The sequence below is a fragment of the Tachypleus tridentatus genome, chromosome 2, assembly GCF_004210375.1.
Source record: "Tachypleus tridentatus isolate NWPU-2018 chromosome 2, ASM421037v1, whole genome shotgun sequence".
Classification (NCBI taxonomy): Eukaryota; Metazoa; Arthropoda; class Merostomata; order Xiphosura; family Limulidae; genus Tachypleus; species Tachypleus tridentatus.
In genome coordinates, this window is record NC_134826.1 from 135,296,337 (window position 1) to 135,313,859 (window position 17,523).

General features: G+C 36.3%; 1 protein-coding gene across 5 annotated transcripts in view; it reads left to right on the forward strand.

The window, feature by feature from the left end:
* The first annotated feature begins 5,318 nt into the window (after window positions 1-5,318).
* Window positions 5,319-17,523, forward strand: part of LOC143245188 (transcriptional activator protein Pur-alpha-like) — a 68,994-nt gene continuing 56,789 nt past the window's right edge. The window contains exon 1 of one of the 5 annotated variants that reach the window (XM_076491234.1): window positions 5,319-5,610. Coding sequence is in view for 4 of the 5 variants with exons in the window: in XM_076491231.1 (XP_076347346.1) it covers window positions 5,589-5,610 (22 nt within the window). In the remaining variant the exon portion in view is untranslated. The remainder of the gene's footprint in view (window positions 5,611-17,523) is intronic. The other 4 variants (XM_076491231.1, XM_076491233.1, XM_076491232.1 and 1 more) reach the window with 4 other exon arrangements.

Below are 17,523 nucleotides of genomic sequence, written 5' to 3' on the forward strand. Positions count from 1 at the left end.
TGCCCGCAGGACAAAGGACTTTCTTATGGCAAATAACGTGATTCATTTGGACCATCCAGCGTGTTCGCCCAAACTGAACCCCATTAAAAATGTTTAGGGGTAGATAGCAAGTGGAGTCTATAGAAATGGACGTCAATTCCAAACAGTGCATGATCTTCGTGAAGCTATCTTCACCACTTGGAATAATATTCCAGCCATCCTTCTGCAAACGCTTATTTCGACCATGCCAAAGCGAATGTTTGAAGTTATTCGCTAAAACGGCCGTGAAACTCACTACTGAGACCTCTTGTTGGGCACTTCCTACTCTGTTTAGGACTTCTTTTTGGTATGGTCTTAAACTTTTGACCAGCTAGTATTTAGGCTAATTTCATAGTGTTCACATTTTCCCAATAAATGCTGAAAAAGGTTTTTTTTTTTTTAAATTTTCATCTTTCGAAGCTCTATTCAAATAAGTGGTTGAATCTAACAACACAAAATGCATATTTTTTCTTTATGTTCATTGGCCTCAAGATTTTGGCCAGCAGAGTATAAAGGCCGACCACAAAGTAAACTTTCGCGATACTGTGTTAAATCCTTCAGACCTACTAAACAAATTACACAAATTCAAGCTACGCCCACTTTTCTCAAACGATGTCTGTAGACCTTCGCATTTATTGCATATTTTCAGTCAGAGCTGTAGAAGGGGAGAGATAGTTTAGAAAGGTAAAACTAATAAAAAATTATCTGTGGTTCAACGTTCCCCAAGATCGACTGATAGATTTGGAAATGAAAACCAGTTAGGCCAGACTTTGGATTTTGGTAGAATCATTACCCAATTTGCCAGACAGAAGGCAGGGCAGGTACCCTCCTAACAGTGAAAATCATACACTGAACAACTGCCTGCTCTAACAATGATAAACCCACTTACATGTTAAAATAGAAGAAAACTATAAACCCGATTGTATTGAGACAGTTCTGTCTTAATTTGCTATTAAATAAGCGAAATGTCTAAGTACAATTAAATATTGTTTTCATACATTCACCGTATTAAACAAACATGAAACCAATTGTTTAAGCATTTATTTATATATTTTTTAATTTTTACTTGATTTACCTGGTTTGTTTTGAACTTTGCGCAAAGCCACTAGAAGGCTATCTGCGCTAGCCGTTCCTAATTTAGCAGTGGGAATGCAGCTGGCCATCACCATCCAACGCCATCTCTTGGGCTACTTTTTACCAACGAATAGTGGGATTCACCGTCACATTATAACGCCCTCACGGCTGAAAGGGTGAGCATGTTTGGTGCGACGGGGATTCGAACCTGTGACCCTCGGATTACGAGTTGAATGTCTTAACCACCTGGTCAGGCCGAGCCTTAATTTATATTCAACAAAATCCTTCAATCATTGACTTTTGTTATTTCCTTTAAGGCATCATTGTATTTGTGTTTTAAGGCACTTGTCATTTGTGTAGTGGTAGAATTAATCATTGATATGTTAAAAACAATCATTAGTCCATTTTCATCAGAGTAGTTTGATGAAATGTTATTAATAGTGATTTCAGCATGTATTCAATTTGCTTGTTATGCATGCAACGAATAAAACATACATAATTAAATATTGATTAAACATACCTTATGTTACAAAAGAAGTCTTCAGTTTCATTATTACTCATTATGTGCTTTATATAGTTAAGACAAATTAACGAATAACAAATGAACACCAATACTATTCTTAGGAATTCTCTAAATATGATGCCCAACTCTAAATACTATAACAGAAACACAATTATCTAGCAGGATACATTTGCAATGGTAAATCTATCAAAATGGTACACGTTTTTAATCAATGATTGGATAAATTAACTTTATGGAACCACAAATTACAGGTTGTTGACAGTCAGTTTGTATGAACATATCTGGGTCCAGAGTGGATGGGGAAGGAGCATTCGAGAATCCTTCCTCAGGGTTTGTGGCCAAAAGAGTTGAACACATTAAAGTCCGCCACGTCTCGTAAGGAGAAACTTTTTGTTTTAGATTGTATATCATGTTGAATATTCTACAAACGATCGGAACTGCCCAGTTATTTGTCTTCCAGTATATTTACATGGAGTCTACACTTTTCGTCCTAGTTAATGTATGGCCCGACATGGCAAGGTGGTTAAGGCATTCAACTCGTAATCTGAGGGTTGCGGGTTCAAATCCCCGTCGCACCAAACATGCTCACCCTTTCAGCCGTGGGGGCTTTATAATGTTACGGTTAATCCTATTATTCGTTGCCGGTGGGTGGTGATGACTAACTGCCTTCTCTCTGGTATTACACTGGTAAATTAGGGGCGGCTAGCGCAGATAACCTTCATGTACCTTTACGCGTAATTTCAAAACCAAACCTAATTAATGTTCGCCAAACTAATTTTCATGAAACAAATGTGGAACCTTTATTAGGTATTATGTTCCTGTGATACCTGAGCTATTATATACGTGATAATATATGTGGAAGTTACAGTTGCCGTGTTTAGTAAGTCTCTGTGTTCTGTTTCTATGAAGTATCTGATGATTAATGATTACGTAAGGGACAGAACATTTCACTATGATATGTGATAACTAAACGTTCTTACTGACTAAGAACACTTGACTAAGTTATGTATTGTGTTACTGTGATAACTAAACGTTCTTACTGACTAAGTACACTTGACTAAGATATGTATTGTGTTACTGTGATAACTAAACGTTCTTACTCAGTTGGAACACTTGACTAAGTTATGTATTGTCTTACTGTGATAACTAAACGTTCTTACTGACTAAGTACACTTGACTAGGTTGTGTATTGTGTTACTGTGATAACTAAACGTTCTTACTGACTAAGTACACTTGACTAGGTTGTGTATTGTGTTACTGTGATAACTAAACGTTCTTACTTACTAAGTACACTTGACTAAGATATGTATTGTGTTACTGTGATAACTAAACGTTCTTACTTACTAAGTACACTTGACTAAGATATGTATTGTGTTACTGTGATAACTAAACGTTCTTACTTACTAAGTACACTTGACTAAGATATGTATTGTGTTACTGTGATAACTAAACGTTCTCACTAAGTTAGAACACTCGAATAGGTTAAGTATTGTCTTACTGTGATAACTAAACGTTCTAACTGAGTTAGAACACTTGACTAGGTTGTGTATTTTGTTACTGTGACAATCTCACGTTCTTACTGAGTGAGAATACTTCACTAGGTTATGTATTGTGTTACAGTAATAACTATACTTTCTTATTGAATTGGAACACTTTGTTAGATTATGTGTTGTTATTGTGATAATTAAACGTTCTTTTTGAGTGAGAACACGTCACGAGGTTATGTATTATGTTACTGTGATAACAAAACGTTCTTACTGAGTTTGAATAATTAATTGACTAGGTTAAGTAGTGTTACTGTGATAACTGAACGCTGTTACTGAGTTATAACACTTGGCTAGATTATGTGTTGTTATTGGGAAAACGTTCTTACTAAGTTAGAACACGTGAGTAGGTTATGTATTGAGCTGCTGTAATAGCTGAACGTTGTTACTGAATTAGAACACTTGATTAATTTATGTGTTGTTACTGTGATTACAAAAGTTTGTTATTGAATTAGAACACTTGGTTAGATTATGTGTTGTTACTGTGATAAATAAACGTTCTTACTGAGTTAGAACACTTGACTATGTTATGTTATGTATTTTGTTACTGTGATAAATAAACGTTCTTACTGAATTAGAATACTTGACTAGGTTATGTATTGTGTTACTGTGATAACTAAACGTTGTTACTGACGAAGAACTCTTGACTAGGTTATGTATTATGGTTATGTGATATCTAAACCTTCTCATTGAGTTGGAATACTTGGTTAGATTATGTGTTGTTGCTGAGGTAGAACATGTGTTTAAGATGTGTGTTGCTATGGTAATTTAACGTTTTGATGTGGTAAAACATTTTACTGTATTATGTATTGTATTATTAAAGCATGCGAATGTGAAATATTCCATTTCGGATAGAAAATTCATCCACATGATGTATCGTGTTACTGTGATAATTAAGTATTCCACTGGTACAGGATACTCGATAAACACTTTATGTATTGTTATTTATATGATTAAGCATCTATATTTGGATATAACACTTGGACAGATGTGTTGTGTTTCTGTGATAATTAAGCATTTATATGAGGTGTTGATAATAATGTTGTGTGCTTTGCATATGAAATGTACATTGTCGTTTTTTGGTAGACTATACGTTTCTATGAAGTGTGATAATTATACACTCGTTCTTGTCAAGCTTACCAACTAGGCTTTCCTAAGTCTCAGATTTGATGTCGTCATTGACCTGGAGCAAAGTTTTCTGACTTCGTACCTTACACAAACAAACAATGATTTCTAAATGATGCACGGCGGAACAATAGTTGTTAGTGCTGTTATTTGTTGAGAGTTTTACGGCGCAAAGAACTAGGGAATCTGCGTCAATGTTTAACGCGTAAGTGTGCATTTATATCATATATCATTTGTATTATATTTATCTACCGAATAAATGTGATGTTTCACAGCAAAATGTCCAGTATTTGAACCGTAATTGAAATTAAGAATATCTGTTCGAAGATTGGCTGAGGAAAAAGATGAGACACAAACAAAGCAACATTTGTAGTAATGAATATATCTCTCCTCAACAAACTGACCAGATTTGTTGTTGTGCCATATAAAGTACTCCTGTCCTTAGAAACATTCCTCTTAGAAACGACATTGTTGATCTAATGAGAGCCTATATATCGCGGAGTTGTGGCTCTGAGCTGCTTTAACTTTTGGTAACCTTCTGTTCTGTTCTTATCTCTATTACACACACACACACACACACTAGTTATACCGATACGAAAGTCCTCCATAGGTTAGCTGTAAATTTACGAACTTAGACCTCTGAAATTCAGGGTTTGATTCCCCGCGGTGGACGGAATGAAGTTTACCCATTACGTGACTTTGGGCTGAGAGAAATCAACAAACTGATTTGCGAATGTTGTTTAGATATCTCGTCCAATGATCGCCGTCACTCAAATAGTTCGTTATTTCACTTTTCATTTTACGTTTGGAAAGTTTTACATAAATACAACAACTGCGGATGTTTGCAAGCTCACATTTTCGCAAATTATGTTCTATAGAAATGTTGGAACCAATACAGTAAAGCTGGAGCAGAAATTCTATCATCCACTACCACCGTACAAACCGCTGCACGTACTTCAACTCAAATATCATTGACGAAGTAGGGTTCGTACTAACCACACGTACCACTGACTGACATTCAGGTTGTATGCTAATAGAGCTCTTCAACTTACTTTGCTTCTGTAAAGATGTAAATGGCACGTATTTTGTTTATGCCCTTTCTGATGGGAGGGTAAATCTCATATACCTTGTTTTTTTGTATATGATTATCAAACTAGTATTCTCGCAGCGAACCGCTTGGGGGCGGTAGTATCGGGAAGAAAAGGCGGAGAAGAAGAGAAGTGCCCACGATTCTGGAGTGCTGTTCAGGTGTGTAAGAAAGGCGGTTGTTAAGATTGGACAGATTGGCTGGCGGGAAGCAGGGTATGGCTGGGTCAGGAGAACGAGGTAAGTAACGAGTTAAGCGGACAAAGTTTCGATAAATCTGTATCCGTCTCCGACAACAATTGTACTCACACACGTATTATATAATTGTGGCCGCATAAAGGGTTAGGTACATATATTCATATTTTATAATGTCGTTATATAGTAAGTACTGAACTCTTTTATAAAGACACCTGTTTTATCTGTTTTTTTAAAACTTTATTTCACATATTACAACAATAAACGATTGTCTTTTTGTCTTTGTTTTACGTTAATGTTAATGGAGGCAGTGCTTTTCTTTAGGCTTAAATAAAAATATTTATAAACAACAACAGAGTGATGACTTACAAAGTGAATTAGAACGTACCAGTTATTTATTTTGGACATCATCTGTAATGAGTTAATAGGGTTGCCTTGTGTTATAACAACAGCAACTCTGTTAAAGTGTAGCGTAAAAAAAAATATTCTATTGTTGTACTCAAGGGTCAATTTTTTTCTTCTTCCATAATCCAAATATTCACTTGTTTCCAGTTCATGTGTAGCGTCCGGATAATTGGATTTTCGTTTGAGAAAGTCACTGTAGCCTGAAAACCTGGTGTGTATGTTAAAAATATCGCATCTTTCACTCGTGTGTGTGTTTGTAACTAAGCACAAAACTACACAATGGGCTATCTGTGTTCTGCCCACCACGGTTAATTAAACCCGTTTTTTAGTCCACAGACATATCGCTGTGACATTAGAGGCCTTTCACTCGTATATTTACGTAAACTATTTGCATATTATTAATGAAGCAATAGATGAGTACTCATTAGTACACTTACTGGAAGAGAGATAATCATGATATTCGAGTTTTCTCAACGCTTGAAATCTGGTATGTCACGTCACTCGATCGCTCATAATGGGGCTAAGTATTTTAAGATTAGGTTTCCGGTTTCAAAGTGCCATAATTTTACAGTCTCTAGTTTGGGATTTTGGTTTAAGAGTGCTAAAATTTGCAAGCTCTGGGTTGGGTTCTTAGTTTCACAGTAGAAAAACTTAGAGATTTTGGTTGGGCTTCTGATACAATGCAAGGACTTACAAACCCCTGGTTCGGTTTCTGGTTTTACAAGGCAAAAAATAGCAAGTTCTCAGTTTGATCCCTCGTTTCGCTGTGTGAGGACTTGTAAGCTACAGATTTCACACACTTCAGACACTCACAAGCTCCGATTGGGACCCTAGTGTCACAGTGCTACAATCTTTTAGCTCTGGGTTTGGGTTTCTGGTTTGTTGGTACTGGAAGTTGCAAGCTCGGGTCTTAGTTTCCCAATGCCAAGATTTACATGCTTTAGGTTGGGATTCTGGTTTCGTAGCTAAACTCGTATTGAGACCACAGTTACACATTTTTAAGATTTGCACGTTTTGGGTTGAGTTCCTGGTTTTACAGAGTAAGCTCATACTAAGAACATAGTTTCACACAGTTAATATTTGCACGTTTTTGGTTGAATTCCTGGTTTCAGAGCATAAATTCGTACTGAGACCATAGTTTCACACTTTAAAACCATGTCAGTTCCGAGCTGCGTTTCTGGTTTCACATTGCTTGAACTGGCAAGCTAGAAATTGGTGTTAGTTTTTTTACTATTAGAACTTGAAGAGTTCTAGAATGAATTTCTGGTTTCACAATGTTAGTTGTTTGGGGAATAAGGTTTTACACTGGTGGGACTGGCAAGTTCCTGGTGGGGAGGTGATCTACCTTTTTGTGTATCGATGTATTTCTACAACAAACAAGTCCTTGTTAGTTTACTTCTAACACGATTATGACTGATTAATTACCATACTTTTGGCTATCCGAAATAAAAGCCTTTAGGTGAAAAATACAAGGTGTTTACTGCTATATTTATATACACACATACATGCTTGTAAAAAGGGCCATATTTTCCATTTTACATATGCTGTTGAAGTTAGAAATTTTTTATGCAAACAGGTCGTAAGCAATTCTTATCATACTAATTAATACAAGTAAGAAGATAATTTATTAGTTGTACCGCGAATTCGAAGTCACTCTCTTACTGAGAAACTTCCTTCGAATTAATTCACGATGGTCAACTTAAATATGTGAATGAAACCACGGAACGAGCTTTAAATACGCTAGTTGTTATTGCTTATTTCGTAACTTTCGTAGCTTGTTTCATTACGTTGTATATACAGAAGTGTTAAGCACCGTGGACAAATTGAAAAACAAACAAATAAAAAGTAAATTCTAAACATGGCTGTCATGATCGTATCCAACAAATGCGATATGGATCTCGTGAGGTGAAGCGGCTTAGGCTTAGTATAATGCGAGTGTCATAGCGACGTGATGCTTAGCTGTGAAATAAAACAAGCGCATAGAATGATGCCACGCAATGTTTTAAGAGAAGAAACCTAAACATTATGTTTCGTCATTGTTAGAAAGGCTGATCACACGTTGTTATTCAAGATTTATCTGAAATAATATATTTTTTCTATCACATATAGGCTTAACCAAGGCGAGGATATAGTGCAGTGCTGTTTTAATCTATATAATTTGGGTCAAAATTGTGTTTATACGTACGTGGTATTCGTGTGCAATTGTTTGTTTGTTTGTTTTTGAATTTCGCACAAAGCTACTCGAGGGCTATCTGTGCTAGCCGTCCCTAATTTAACAGTGTAAGATTAGAGGGAAGGCAGCTAGTCATCACTACCCACCGCCAACTCTTGGGCTGCTCTTTAACCAACGAATAGTGGAATTGACCGGCACATTATAACGCCCCCACGGCTGGGAGGGCGAGCATGTTTGGCACGACGGGGATGCGAACTCGCGACCCTCAGATTACAAGTCGCACGCCTTAACACGCTTGCCCATGCCGGGCCTCGTGTGCAATATATGTTTAATGATCAGGGCATTTGTGGGCTAATAGACATATAGATTATCACTATATCTGGACTGAACAAAGGACTTCCGTGATATCAAAGTTCACAGAAGTTACCACTGTTTAGTTGTCTTTAATCACCATTTTCCGTTAATACAGTTTGTGAAACACTTACACGGTTTTGAGATTAAATAAAAATACTCTTAATTACATAACCCAGATATCTTAATTTGCTGAACCAAGAATTCTACAGAGCTAAAATGTTTGGCCTAAAATAGGGTTAACAGTGAAGGTATTCAACTGATGAAACAATGCACTCTAATCTCGAAACATGCATATGTAGAGACAGTCCAAAACGAACTTTCTAAATTAGAAATTCATTTATTTGACAATTAACCTTTCAATATTAAGTACTTTGTAGCACGTGCTGTCGAGCGAGTACCACGATTTAATATATGTTTAATTAAAGTTTAGTTTTTACAAATTTTGTGGAACAGAACTTAGCTTAGTAGTTAGTTAACGCGTTTGAGTAAGGAGACGAGGATCTTGGGTTCGAGATGTAGTACCTTTACCCATGGCTTGCATCTTCATTATTGGGTGCATTATAAGAATGATAGTCAATCCAACATGTTAGTTTAAGAGTAGCTCGCGTGAGGTGACGGATACTACCAATTAGTTATGTTCTCTCTCTAGTCCGCAGTTTAAAATTTAAAATTAGATATCTGGGCTATAGTAATCTCTAGTTCATTGTGTGCATAAGTATTATTCACGTGAACTTTTTCATGTTTATTTTATAATTCATTTAACAAGTTTTCTTATAAATATATAAGTCTAGATGATTTAATATTTTATAATTAATAACTAATATCTTCGTTTTGTCATTTTGTTTTCATCAGTTTTAAGGTTGGGAACTTTTTTCTATGCTAGCTAAAGGTAACGAATATATACTTTAAAAAACACCTGCTTTCCTAGAAGTGAGTACATAATTGTACATCTATCCCTGCTAAATAAGCTGGTGAACTTATAACATAAATAGTCGAAGCTGTATTCGTGAGGTAAGCCCAGAATAGATATATCCCATTGTTTAACTTTATGTCCATTGTCGTTTTGTTGGTAAGCACAAAGCTACATCATTTTTTCTCTATGCACTGCGGGTATCGAAATCCTATTTTAAACCTTAAAGACCCTAAGAATTACCAATAAGCCACCGCTTATCAAAACAAACCTAAAACGTGTGTAATGGCAGGTCGTTTATATTATGACAAACAAATAAATCCTTAGAATGCATTAGTTCATTTCTTAATGATACAGAGATGTTACAATTCAGCAAGCAAATCACAAGCAGATAAAATATATCTGTATATAATTTATTTTATCCTAATTTTCTGTCCTCCGATGGTACAGCAGTAAGTCTACGGATTTTACAACGCTAAAATCAGGGGCTCGATCCTCCTCGGTGGATTCAGCAGATAGCCCGATGTGACTTTGCCATAAGAAAACACACACACACCCTAATTTTCAATTGTATGTTTGCGATCACAGAGACCCCTCCAGTGGCACATCGGTATGTTTGCGGACTTACAACCCTATAAATTGGGTTTAGATACCCGTGGGAGAATACAGATAGTTCTTTGTGTAGCTTTGTGCTTAACTACAAACAAGCGATCATAGACGTTTTTATTTTATTTTACAAAGTTACAGGTTTCTTGTTGTTGTTTTGAATTAAGCACAAAGCTACTCAAAGGGCTATCTGTGCTCCACCCACCACGGATATGGTTGTAAGTCCGTAGACACTGGGAGACTACAGGTTTGTTATGGATAGGGATAAGTTAAAAAACTGTAGATTAATTGATTCTTTTGAATAAGTTTAAACACCGTTACACGTACAAAAAATGACTGAATATATCTTTTTTTCTTAAAACTGTTTATTTTGTTTTTACTCGGAAAAAATGATAAAAATATGGCGAAACATAAATTGAATGTTATACACGATGTATTTTTGTGACTTAAAATTGTTTGTTTGTTTGTTTTGAATTTCGCGCAAAGCTACACGAGGGCTATCTGCGCTAGCCGTCCCTAATTTAGCAGAGTAAGACTAGAGGGAAGGAAGCTATTCATCACCACCCACCGCCAACTCTTGGGCTACTCTTTTACCAACAAATAGTGGGATTAACTGTCACATTATAACGCCCCCACGGTTGAAAGGGCGAGCATGTTTGGTGCGACGGAGACGAATCCGCCACCCTCAGATTACGAGTCGAACGCCTTAACCCACCTGGCCATTCTGGACCAAGTGTTTCTTCATGGTCTTTGTACCATTCTTTTTCTTCCGGATTGGAAGATGATAGTTTTCCGGATAGGATATAAGGTGTCACTTTTTTCGTTTTCATAACACGAGTGACAATAAACCGAAAGAATTTTCTCCGTTTATTTCAGTTATTTTCATACGTTACACAGGGGCTAAGTTATTTGTTTTTAATTTTGATTTAATTATCTAAAGGTGTGTGTGTGTGTGTGTGTGTGTGTTTTTGTATAGCAAAGCCTCATCGAGCTATCTGCTTAGTCCACCAAGATGATTGGATTTCCTGAATTTAGCCTTGTAAATCCATAGAATTAGCGCTGTATCAGCGGGGAACATATCTAAAGGAAGGCATCTAATGAGCACCATCCAATAATCGATTGTTTGTTTGTCTGTAAGTTAAGCACAAAGTTACACAAGGGGCTATCTGTGCTCTGCCCACTACAAGTAATGAAACCCGATTTCTAGTTGTCATTCCGCAGACACATCACTGTGTCACTGATGGGCTTCTCTAATCAAATGGTGAAATTTGGCTGTCTCTTCTATAACGCAAACATGAATGCAATGCTTTGACAAAGGAACGCGAACCATGGACTCCCGTATTCATAATCTGATACGTTAACTAATAGGTCACGCATGGCTCGAATGTAGAAGTTCTTGGTTTACCAAGTGATTGTCCGACTCCATATTAGCTAGAGGTACGTGTGTGTGTGTTTTCTTATAGCAAAGCCAATTTGGGCTATCTGCTGAGTCCACTTAGGAATTAGTTAGGTTTAAGGTTGTTACAGAGAAAAATACGGGCGCATAATCACGGAACTTAATACCGTCTTTACTGACTTAGTGTTAAGTTAAAGTTTGCCTTTCCTTTTTTTGCATAGTATGTACGTTGGCAAAAATAAATAAATTAAAAAAAAACTTGCATTATTTCAGAACGTTAAAATTCGTGTTCTTATATTTGATAGTAGTATTAACTTTTCCTATTTGAAAGAAAACAACAACTTAGAACAGATGACGCTGCAGTTTTGTTTGTTTCTTTTATCTTTAAGAGTAAAGCCACACAATAAGCTATCTGCGTTGTGCTCACAATGGGTTTCAAACTTCTATTGTTAGCATTATAAGCACTCAGACCTACAGCTGTGTCAAATAAGAGGGGGACTAGACATTATTAAAAATGCAGGTTAACTTTGACATTTTGGCGTACAAGTTTTTAGTCCTTTCGTTTATTGAGAAATGAGAGGTGCACAGGATAAATGGATTTTTCAGGCATGCAATTCTTTAAGCGTTGCAATGTATGGTTGATTGTCGTTGTAAGAAGTAATGCGAAGTTTCCACGACTATAGGAAACCCTAAACACAAACTTATAACTTCTAGTCCTCACATAAGAGCTCAACTTCGAAAAGTTTGTTTGTGTTTTTTTTTATTTCTCTCAAAGCTGCACGAGGGCTATTTGCTCTAGCCGTCTCTAATTTAGCAATGAAAAGTTAGAGAGAGGGCAGTTAGTCATTACACCTACCGCCAATTATCGGGCTACTCTTTCACCAAATAATAATGAGATTGACCGTCATATTATAACGCCTTGAAGGCTGAAAGGGCAAGCATGTTTGGTGCGACGTGGATTCGAGCCCGCAACCCTCACATTATGGGTTAAGCTCCATGACCATTTGTCGCTAACGTGTAATAATATAACCTGAAAATGTTGCCAACATGAAAGGAAAAGTACGCTAACGTGTAATAATATAACCTGAAAATGTTGCCAACATGAAAGGAAAAGTACGCTAATGTGTAATAATATAACCTGAAAATGTTAACAAGATGAAAGGAAAAGTACGCTAACGTGTAATAATATAACCTGAAAATGTTAACAAGATGAAAGGAAAAGTACGCTAACGTAATTTTGTCCTCAGAGAATCGACTCCGACAATTATTGAGGAGTTACCTCAATCAACTCTAGGTTGAGAATGAAATTGATGAGATATCAGATCATGAGATTTGTGTTTTCTTATAGCAAAGCCACATTAGGCTATCTGCTGAGCCTACACCGGGGGGAATCGAACCCCTAATTTTAGCGTTGTAAATCCGGAGACATACCGCTGTACCAGCGGGGGGCTGAACATGAGAGAGACAATAAAACTGGCCAAAACAAATCGAATAAATTTTTTTCCGTATTTCGTTTATCATCATTTACCACAACTTGTAAAAAGATAGAAAACGTCCACCAGTTGCTTAACGTGTTAAAAATCGTGAAGAGCGCAAACTTATACTTTTGTTTTATTAAAAAGGCGAAGAACTAATTTTTTTCATCATTAATTTGTCATCTCATTTATGCTAACGGATCATGTGACTAAAATTTCTATTCATTTTGCCACCACGATTGATTTAACTCTCACGTGTTCACGTTCTTAGTCGAGTCACAGCAGCAAGTTTACGGACTTACAAGTCTGAAAAATGGGTTTTGATTCCCCATTGTGGCCAGATCTCAGACGTACTTATGTGAGGTTTTTATCTTGATGCTTTCCGTGGCGATTCTTGCTCAGTTATTGCGCGATACCTGATGGTTTGACAGCTTATCAGCAGACAAGAATCTAGAATTTGTGGCTAAAAGGGAATATCTGGTCTGCTATATTTTGTTTTAAAGGTAGATGTCCCTCTCCTACAAAAGGGATCCAAATGGTAGAGAAATATTTGAATTACTGTACTTACTATATACCACAGAAAATCGTTTGAACATCTATTTAACATTTTTAAGTATTTATTAGCTCAATGCAGAAGCCACAGTAACAGAATACAACGCGACATGACCTGATTGTTAATTCCAGGGCTCAGTTTACCCTTTTGGTAGGGTTCTGAGTTTCGGAGATAACGAAACGGGTATAGTAAATACCTTAACATGGTTGGTGCGTGGGAGGTTGTGCTTACTTGATGACGTCACTCTGCTCATTAGTTAAAAATTAAGTGTGGTGAATGATAAAGTTTCTAGTGCCCTGAAAGGGGCCTGAGTAAGTGCGAGTTACTCGGGCCCTCGTGTACCATATATAAATACACTTGACAGTTGTAAAACCTAAATTTGAAGGAAGGAGGAAGAGGTTAACGAAACTTGACCCTCATGGGTAGATAAACACCAATACCCAAATACCCATACAGATAGAGAGAGAGACTTTGTAGCTTTGTCATGTTTCGATATTTGGGTTAGGCTGACCGGCCATCTTCCAGGCTGAAGTTCAAAATCGGTTGATTCTGATGAACTGATATCTGAGTCTTCATTGTTTATATTATTCCAGATTTTAAATAACCATCTTTGTAAACGTAGCACCACCAGTGTATATCGTTCTTATTATCAGTGTAATAAGGAGTTGTAGGAGTTTACTAACAATGAGGTACAGACCGTGTTGTATGTGTGAGTCCACGTGACCCGTACAGACATTACAATGTTGCTGAATGCGTCCTGCTACAAGACAAGCACATATTGATTGGAACCTTGCCATTCGCTGAATGCGGGGGTGACTGTCAATACTTTATTCTTCGTCTAATTTACGTTTATATACAAAAAAAAATAAGATGTTGTTAGAAATAATTGGTTCCGGGCACAACTGAAAACTTTATGTGCAACACTAGCCGGACTATTTAATTAATTAATTTAATTTTGAATAAAATAACTTTTAAAACTAGAGACTTTATCATCCATAATGTCGTCGTGTAATTGTTTGTATCTATCAATCACACACACTGCTTAAAAGGTGCCTGTGTAAGTTTAAGGATCTCTAAGTTTTATTGTACTAATCTGGTCAGAAATATTAATATATTTTAAATATTAATGTTATCAGAGTTATGTACTTATGTTTTTCATATTTGTTCCAGTTAATCAATCACTTTATACAGAATGGTAATGTCTGAAAATAATGGTTCTTCTTTCTAATGTTATTGATCTAATTTGGAAATATTTGTTTGAAAACGTATTCAAAACCTAAAATAAGTTCGCATCTTCTGTTGGACAACATAAACCATTTTGTTTTCGTCTTAAATAAAATATACCGTTTGGACCTTTTATTTCAGAGAATAATGACTACGTCGTGATATCTGTTGTATATTTTTTCTTAAACAGTGGCACAACGGCACGTCTACAGATTTACAACGTTAGAAACCGGTTTTCGATACCCGTGGTGGGCACAGCACCAAAAACCCATTGTATAGCATTGCGCTTAACAAAAAACAAATAAAATTATTTTTTCAACAGTTAATTTGCTTGTTTTGAATTTCGCGCAAAGCTGGACGAGGGCTATCTGTGCTAGCCGTCCCTAATTTAGCAGTGTAAGATTAAAGGGAAGGCAGCTAGTCATCACCACCCATTGCCAACTCATGAGCTACTCTTTTACCATCGAATAGTGGGATTGACCGTTACATTAAGACGCCCCCACGGCTAAAATGGTGAGTATGTTTGGTGTGACGGGGACTCAAACCGGTGACCCTCAGATTATGAGTCGAGTGCCCTAGTTACCTAGATATGCCGGACTCTCCACAAGATTAGCGACTTTCTTACATTATATCTTAAATTAAATTAGTCCATGAACTGGAAGTTTTGTTTCAACTTAATTCCGAGAGACGGAGATTTCATATGTGCTGATAGCACATCTCAGAAACTCTGGTACCATTCAGTGGCCATTTTTCTTTCTAACACAAAAATGTGTATGTGTGTTTTTCTTATAGCAAAGCCACATCGGACTATCTGCTGAGCCCACCGATGGGAATCGAACCCCTGATTTTAGCGTTGTATATCCGTACACTTACCGCTGTAGTAGCGGGGGTTTTGACACAAGAGAACAATATTTTAAAAACTTTGCGATTTGTAAGAAAGTTATGTATCATCAAGCTTTAATAATACATTCCGTCAAATAATATTTATTCTATACTATCATAAATCAGGACCACAAATCAGTAAATATTTTGAATTCACCTGGTTAAAATCTGCTCCAAGTAACTAAAGCAATTCCTGGGAACAAAGAACATCTATCTGGACTGAATTGGCACAAATTATATTTAATTCGTTCAATAGTAAAGGCAGAGAATTTAATTATTTTTTTTTATATGCATAAGAACGTAAAGTAGCCGAATCTGATAAATAAATTGTGGCATGAGTTGTTCGGGCGGCTGTTCTTTCTGCAAAGCTACACGATTGGATATTTGAACACTATCCTCTCGGGAAGTCAAACCCAAGACTTCAGCGTCCGTAAACATACCGCTGACTAAATAGAGAGTAACTGGTGGTCGGGTGTACAAGGTCAAAGTTTAAGTATCATTGGTGTTCTATTTAATTATTTTTTATGTCTTTTGCCCTTTAAGATACAGAAAAAAAGGTAGATAACTGACAACGAGCTTATAATGAAATGTTCTAGTACTTGTGATAACTGGATTCAGAATTTTTGTACTCTGTTATTCGGAGTAAATCCACATAAGGTGAGTTTTATATTGAAAACATCATAACACACTCTTTCTTTTGAAACTATAAAGTCACACAAGAATTGTGTTGAGGTGTTGCTATGGTCACATTCCCTTTGGTACTTTATTTTGGTTAGTTTATATATATATATATAAGTTACTATGAATTCTACATCCATAGTTTGATTAGTGTTGTTTTGTTGTTATGGTTTTGAATATTTTCTTACTTAGAAGCTCGGCATGCTATGATCATCCGTACTGTCATGAAATAATGATTTTTGTAAGGTGTGTGTGTTTCTTATAGCAAAGCCACATCAAGTGATATATCTACTGAGTCCACCGACGGAAATTTTTGTAAGGAAAGAAATATTTAACTGCATATTTTAAAGATATATATTAATTAATGGATATAAAGTACATATTAAATAAAGTCAAACAATAACCAGAAAGTGAATTTTTGAGGTTTGAAATCATCAATATACCATACAAATCAACATGTGCTCAAAGCGTATACCATAGTATTCTAGTTCCATAAACTGCTCGCATTCTTAATCGAATTGTGAAGAAGAGGATCCATGGTTCGCGTCCTGTGTTAGTACAACTGTGCTGCGCACTCTAGGTCATTGGGTGCGTTATAAGAATGACGGTCAAATTCCACTATTTATTCGATTGTGTTAGCCCTTGAGTTAAGGGCTGGATGTTGTTGACAAGTTTCCTCTCTAGTAGTCTGTCAGTTCGAAACTAAAGAAAGCCAGCGCAGATAGCCCTTTGGAAATTGGCATATTTTCGTTGTGATCCACTTATAGGATTATTTCTATTAGTTCAACACATTTATGGACCAAAAGTATTCGGCTGTGTCAAGTGCTTCAGAGAATCCATGTATACATAATCCGTGATATATATCCATGTATACAGTTTTCAGCTTTTCTTTATGGTTTGTCGTTTGAAGACGTAGAACGAATTATCAGTTTAATGAACATAACGACAGCGTATCAAATGGATTTATCCTACACTATTTAGTGCGTATATAAAATAATATAAAGTAAATTAATTAATGTTGTAAATTTAGAAACAAAAGAACATAGAATCTTAGGGGAGGGAAAACAAACACCGTTATTGGTTCAGATGAGGACCAAGTTGAAAATGTAATGTATGTAAAGTGTTTTTTTAAACGGATTTCGAGACAAGTAAAGTTACGATTATTTGGAGTTAATTACGGGATTTGTATAGAACATTCGACGTTGTTCGTAGTCAACGGGTTGTTATTATTTTCTCACGTATGTTTGTAAGAGTCATTAAAACTTGCACTTGAGCCCAAGGTTCCAGAAACCACAGCAGTCG